The sequence below is a fragment of the Mercurialis annua genome, linkage group LG5, assembly GCF_937616625.2.
Source record: "Mercurialis annua linkage group LG5, ddMerAnnu1.2, whole genome shotgun sequence".
NCBI lineage: Eukaryota > Viridiplantae > Streptophyta > Magnoliopsida > Malpighiales > Euphorbiaceae > Mercurialis > Mercurialis annua.
The window spans coordinates 53528997-53536384 of record NC_065574.1 but is presented as its reverse complement, the minus strand read 5'-3'; the positions used below and the strand labels follow the sequence as shown (position 1 = coordinate 53536384).

At 33.9% G+C, this 7388-nt stretch overlaps 1 protein-coding gene across 1 annotated transcript; it reads right to left on the bottom strand.

The window, feature by feature from the left end:
- Positions 1-3022: 3022 nt before the first annotated feature.
- On the bottom strand, positions 3023-6970 carry LOC126680336 (cation/H(+) antiporter 15-like). The gene is made up of 4 exons (XM_050375457.2): positions 6419-6970; positions 5169-6146; positions 4205-4739; positions 3023-3888 (listed from the first exon to the last, which is right to left on the bottom strand). Exons 1-4 carry the CDS (start codon positions 6644-6646, stop codon positions 3107-3109), a joined length of 2523 nt encoding a protein of 840 aa, XP_050231414.1. The 5' UTR covers positions 6647-6970; the 3' UTR covers positions 3023-3106.
- Between the last annotated feature and the right edge of the window lie 418 nt (positions 6971-7388).

Sequence of the window (7388 nt, the reverse complement as noted above, 5' to 3'; positions counted from 1 at the left end):
CAAACCCTTTTATAACCCTTATTTTAATGGGTAGGAAGATTTTTACCCATTTACTACCCATTTAACATATAACTACCCTTTTATAACCCATACCCTTTATATAATGGGTGGATATGGGTGGGTAAATGGGTATGGGTGAAAATTGCCACCTCTAATTGGAGATGAGCCAAAAATTAAGTCCGGATTGAAAAAATCCCAAATCTGCCACTATCAACCATCCAAAACTTTGAGTAACATATCGCTCATAACGTTAAATAAAGGTTACTTTTACAGTTTTACACTTATAAGTTATAATCATAAAAATGAAAATTGTTCAACAAAAAAAATTCACAATGTGATTGATTTCAACATACTTGATGTAAGAAAAAGAAGGAAATTTGAATTTTTCTTTCTGTATGTACATGTTTAACGCATTATAAAATATCCAGACAAAGAAAGTCAATCTGTTCAAAGTTCTAATATTATTTTATGTTCATATGATCAAGTATAAAATACTCGTGTTAATTTGTGACGTGATAGATTATGTTTTAGCATCTAAATCTTTGGTTGAACTTCCAGAAACTATAATCCAGCCAATTTAGTTTGTTTAGATATCTAAGATACATTTTCATTATTTAGGCAGAAGGTACTGAAAATCCTTGAAGTTTATTTGAAAGACCACAAAAGCCTTTTTATTATTTGTTTGTGATTAAAGCCCTCAATATTTTTAAAACGGTGCTAATAACTCCCAAAATTAAACATAGTCAGCGGACAGCGGTTACTCATTAACATTCTTACATGAAAATGATTCACCATTTATAGTTATTCTAAAGTTATACACCAACAGCGTTGTTCACTTTCAGAATTATTTTGTCCTAATTTTTTTGTCCATTTTTAAAAAGTTAATTTTAAATTCAATTTTATTATACTATCCTATTTAAAACTGTGTGATAATGACAAAGTTGACAACTCTGTTAGAATGGAGTGAGTATAAAACATTCAAATTCAAGCATAGAAAAATCCTACATGTTTAATATTGATTTCAAAAAAAGAATATTTGTAATCAATATAGTTAATTAATGGCTTATCCCCTTAAAAACCCCTCACCTTTTATCCCCAATTCATTTGCACCCTCACGTTACAAAACCACCAAATATACCCAAATTACGACCTTTCACTTTCAATTGCACCCTCAAGCATTAAATTGATCTCTTTTCACTTGAAAAAATAGGTTTATTTTTGTTTTAAATAAAATATTAAGTCCTATTTTAAAATATATGCTAAAATTTAAAGTATTGATTTGAACATTTTTCAAGTGAAAAGATGTCAATTTGATGCTTTAGGGTACAATTGAAAGTGAAAGGTCGTAATTTGGGTATATTTGGTGGTTTTACAACGTGCGGGTGCAAACGAATTGGGGGGAAAAGGTGGGGGGTTTTTAAGGAGATAAGTCTTAATTAATTATTGTCCAAGTCAACTAGTGATCAACCATGAAAATTGAAATGCAGCCAAAAGGACAGCCTGGTATGATCGTGACCATGACCACCCAGCAAAGGCTTGAAATTATCAATCAGATCGTGACTGCAGTAAAAAAAAAGTGTTTATCCCACACAACGGATGTGCCACGTCATTTTTACAACAAGCCAATAAATATTTGCGATGTGGAATTTTTATTTATTTCTTATTTTTTTATTATTAAACATTTGCACATGGCTAACGCCTCATTGGTTTGTTGCACGAATGACGTGACGCAACCGTTGCGTTGTATAATTATTCTTTAAAAAGTTAAAGAAATGGAGTCATTGATTGGTGCAAGATTATAATGTATGATCAAACTGTCCGTACACATAGTTCAGTGATGGGAATGTTCATTTGGTATGAGAAATTCAGTTTTTGACTCCTTATCCATTTTAATTAAAAAATAAATTAATATGATCTGAATACTAAAATGATTAACAAACTAAATGACTAAATAATAAAGATAAAAAACATGATTATGCACTGTTATATTTTTTTATAATCGGGTTCCTTTGTTAAATTTTTTTATATTTTTTATATGTATATATATTTCAAATTTTATAGATATTAGAGCATTTGACATAAAATATGTTCAAAGTGTAAAAATAAACAAAATAATTATTGGAGTTGCATTAATAACTTATCATGTTCATGTGTTTTATTTCCATAATGGAGGCCGGAGGGTATAAAATTAAAAAGGAACGGTGTTAAACAAATTCATAAATTAATCATATTTTCTTAATTTAATTACAAATTTTAAAACGTCTCAATTGTATACGTAAAATTTTATTTTTACTCAATTCGATACACGAGGTCATAATACGATAATATGTTACCAAACATAATGTACACCTTAGCAAAACCAAATCAACGAATGAGTGTTACGTCTATGTATATATCAAATTGATAAAAAATGAAATTTCCTGCATATAATTGAGACGCTTTAAAATTCGTGATTAAATTGAGAAAATATATATAGAGTTTATGAATTTATTTAACATCATTTCAATTAAAAATGTAAGAATTTTATGTTCACATGGAAGGATCCAATTAAAAAAAATGATAGTTTTTAAATTTAAATATGTTTTGCAATAAAAATTAAAAACCACTAACATGACATTTTGACATGGTCAAGGGATATACAAGTGCAACCCAAGCAAAATATATTTTAAAAGCTTCTACAAATTGGGAATTGGCAAAATTATTTGGGTCAATCACAAGTTCCTTTAGTTGACGATGGATAATGATATGGTCAATAAAGTGAACATTTTGAGATGAGAAATTATGTTAGTCATTCTCATTCCAGATATGAAAAATCAACACGCCCTAATCAACAACATTTTGATTTTAATGTTCAAACTTAACCAAACAAAAATATTAAATTTTTTTAGTATCGACCATATCAAATTTGTTGGTTCGGCTCGGTTATTCAGTTCGATCTTTTGCGCGCCCTACCCATTATCCCAAATAATTAGAAAAATCTAAAATGAATGAGTCTTTATTTTACATGGATAATGAAATGAAATGCATTAGAAACAAACTAATTAAACTCCATGAAAATACATTGTTTCTTGGTTACTTACATATAGTACAACAATTAATCAAATCCCTAAACATGATCTTCACCATGACCCTTGCTTCTGTGCTGTGCAAAAGGCTCCATTTCAAGCCCTCCATCATTATCCTCAGAAGCACCTCTCCAATCTCTGAAATGCTCCCTTTCATGCCCCGAGCCGTCGGCGGAACCCGCCATATGTTCACCGAATTCTTCGTCTCCTCCATATGCAACATATTTTTGCATCACCAGAACCGAACCTTGAGCAAAGCTTGACGTGACCAACAAGTCACCTAATGCACCCAGCTCAGGATACTCGCACCAATCCATCAACCCCGCCGTCAATGGAGAGTTCATCCCTTCGCCTCTTCCGACAATATAGAGATCGTAAATATGGTGCATTTCTTTCAAGCTTTCGATTAATTCTTCGTCATTATTCACCACCTTTTCGTGATACACCATATACTGTTCTCCTGCCGATTTAAGCCTAAACTCGTTGACAAACTCGTCGTCTATCCTTCGTTGTCTACTCGAAAACTCGATTGATACTGCTTCTCTATGCGCGTCACCCATTGCTTGTTCTTGTGCAGATTGTTCTACTCCTTCTCCGAGAATGAACCTCACTACTGTTAAAGAAACTCCGTGACTCATCGACATTCTCCAAGCGTATGATAATGCTTCACGATCATCAGGGCCGCCGATGAAAAACATTGTTATCTGTCGCATAGTGAGATTGGATTCTCCTTGAATTCCAAATCCTCTGTCTACGAAGATACCGACTGTGCACGGAGCGTTCGCTATCACATTCAGATTTACCCCTCGAAACGAAGTACTACCTATTGAAAATAATTCAAAAGTGCATAGTTGTTAATTTTTGAATTAAGTCTTAAGATTAATATAGCAATCTCGGTCAATAATTACTTATGTGGCAACTGAAAACTATGTAGTTATCAATTTAGCCATACCATTTTCTGTTGCCACATAAACAATATTGGCCGAAATTACTATGATAACTTCTCGGTAATATAAAAATGAAAGTTCAGTTATCAAAATATAAAAAATAAAACGATGATTATCGTTCTGTAAAATGTCTATAGTTCAATAACCGTAAAAATATTTAACTCAGTTTCGATTGTTTAAGTTATTCATTACCTTCATCCTCTAATTTGCCATCAGGAGTAGGAAGTTTATGAAAAGGAAGAATCAAGAAACCAACTTCTTTATCCTCAGCTAAACTGCAAATATCTTCATGCATAGTCGAAAAAGGCGATAATGCAGTTAACGGGTGGATACTAACATGTTCGTTCAGATTCGAATACGTTTCGAGAGAACTAACAATCTGCTCCGAATACCCGCTTCTGCGGCTCTTGCCAGGACTGTGGACTATAAGCATAGCAGAGGCGCGGCCAGTGAGCTCGACGAGGTGGAGAGCGAAAACGGAGAGAGGGGATTCGTTTGTAGCATTAGAACAGTCTAATAAATTGATCATGCCTGATACATTACCGCCGCTCTGCAAGCATGTCAGGATCTTGAATTCGGAGTCGGGCCGGGCGTTCTGAATGGTTCTCTGCTTGTATTTTGATAATCGTCTGTTAGGGTTGTAAATGGAGGCTATAATGGGCGAAACTGCTCCGGTCATTATCAGAATTGCGAGCACCATTGTCACAAAATCTTCTTTTACTAGATACTGCACAATATTTTTGTATATATCATCAGCTAATTACTCAAAATTGAATTGCTAAAATTTGAGCTATTGGAATCGATTATCTAGTCAAATTCAAGCATCAAGATACTCGATTCGACAAACTCGTGAACTTAAACGAGTCTAGCTCAAATTTTAAATACTCAAGTCAAATTGATCAATTGCCTAATCGAATTCGAACATCAATACTCAGCTTGATAAGTGGAACTCAAACCTCAATCATTCTATCGAGTTCGAACCGAGCACCTAAATGAAACTCGATCGCAAGTTCGAGTCGAGTTTCAAATTTTATATTTTATGATCGAGTCGGGTTTGAACTTAATAATATTTCAACTCGACTCGATCATACATCAACTCCATCTAATAATTAATCAATAAAAATTACACTAAAACTGAAAAAATAGATAGGCATACCATTTTGTCAAATCCCATGCTAAGGACAATGAGAGCCAAAATGCCTTTAGTATTCATAAGTACTCCGAGAGCAAAACCATCCTGACGAGAGAATTTGAAGTGATAAGCAGCCAACATAGTGCAACCAATTTTAACCCCACAGCACAGCACTATAACAAATATTGACATTGGCCAACTAGTTATGGTCCAAATATCAAGTCTCAACCCCATAGCCGTAAAATACAATGGCAACAAATAAGCCGTAATAAAATCCTCAAATTTCTCCAAAAGCTCGCTTGCAAGAACCCGATTCGGCATTATCAGCCCGAAAACGAAAGCCCCGACGATCGATGTGGTCCCGAGCATGTCGCTAATTAGCGAAAAGAACGAAACGGAAACCAAAATGAAACATAAATAGTATTCACTGTATTTATTTCCTGCAGTAGTCTTGCGTATTATAAAGGCAAGAGCAGGACGAACAACTGTGAAACAGAACGCGACGAAAGCCGCCGTTGCAATTAGCGAAAACAGAGCATTTAGTCCGCCAATTCGAGCCGGAATTAGAACCGACAAAAGCAGCCACGTAAACAGCTCGTTTACAAGCGAAATCGCCATCGCTAATCTTCCGATATCCGAATGTAAAAGCTTCTGTTCTGCTAAAAGTCTAGCAACTACAGGGAAACTTGTGACTGTCAGAGCTGCTCCCCAGAATATGCAGCCGCTTTTTCGGTACAAAGACGCGGGTCGTATGCTTGTCGTAATGAAAAACAGGCAGATTCCAAGGGCAAAGGGGATTAAAATTGTGGCGATAGCGAAACGGATCGATTTCTTTCCGATTCGGAAGAATGATGACATGTCTAACTCTAAACCAGATAAGAATAAATGGCAAGTTAATGCCCAGTATGCCACAGTTTCTACAATGTATATGCTTCGTAACGGAAACATCACCGCGAAGAAATGTGTTTTTCCGAATGCTGTCGGTCCTATCAACATACCTGCCTGAAATCACATTCAAATACCAGCTTACAATTTTATACATAGAATTTGCAATAAAAGAAAATTCCGGGATTATAAAATTTTGCGGTTACTGAACTATAAGTTTTTCACTCACGCTAAACAAATTTAGATGAACCTAGTTCATCGCGTAAAATTACACCACGTATTAAATCATGAATAGAAAATTCATAATTTTACGCGATAAACTAGGTTCATCTAAATTTGTTTTCATTTCTTGGGCCGAAAAGCGGAAACAACCAAATAAAATTACGTACCAGAATATCCGTAACGATTCGAGGTATGCCGAAAGGCTTCAAGAGGTAAAAGAGAATACGATTGAGCATAATAACAACAGCAAGCTGCCATGCTAAAAGAGGCAGGGCTTGTGTCAAAGGGTTTTCACTTTGCCAAAAGCCATGTTCTGCTGTGATATTCACAATGTAACAATGAAACGGTACATTTTCCGGTATATGGTAGAAATTTTGCGGGTTATTAATGTCCATTTTCGCTTCCCTGACGCCGCGGTTATGGTGGTGGTGGTGGTGGTGGTGGCTGAGTCGCTTGGCCTATTAGAAAAATAATTTGATATAATAAGGCCAAGAATTTGAAAGAAAAATAAAGAAAAGAAATATAGTTTTAATAAGGTAAGCAAAAATTGGTTATAATTCATGGCAGACCGTTGAAGTTGGAGTGGCATTGCTCTTTTTTTGGTTGTTAAATTAAATTTTTTTTAGTTGTTAAAATTCTGTTATGGTTTTAACTTTTATCTTGCTTATAATGTCACTTTTGTTTAGTATAGTTCTGAAATTCCAACAAATTAAACAATAATTTTGCTGTTTTGTTTGTTTAAGTTTTTTCTGATCTAAATTTATAGTATTTTGAGGGAGAAAGTGATTGGATTCTCAGCTGTTAGAATTGAAATGAAAGGTTGTGTTTTAATTGAAGTTTTGAGGAATTTAACAAAATTGGAGAGTGGTGTAGGTTTATTTTAATTTTTTAATTAATGATTATATGAGATATGTTAATTGGTGGATTTCTAATCAGTCATTTTGTATTTGGTAAATTGGTGGTTGTGGTCAGTATATGTAATTGTTGTGTATTAAGTATTATATGGCTAAATATAATTATAATAATTTCAATATCTCCTTATGGAGCCTAAATAATCAAAATTTATATTAAAAATTTAGATAAAAATGCTTATAAGGTAACGTTTGGACAACTTAAAAAAATCTTGTATTTGTAATG

Excerpts from the sequence above, each read along its gene's own strand:
- LOC126680336 (XM_050375457.2), bottom strand. The coding sequence starts at position 6,646 with ATGGACATTAATAACCCGCAAAATTTCTACCATATACCGGAAAATGTA. Across the intron at positions 6,147-6,418 it reads GAATCGTTACGGATATTCTG|GCAGGTATGTTGATAGGACC; the intron begins GTACGTAATTTT and ends ATGTGATTTCAG. Across the intron at positions 4,740-5,168 it reads GCATGGGATTTGACAAAATG|TATCTAGTAAAAGAAGATTT; the intron begins GTATGCCTATCT and ends AATATTGTGCAG.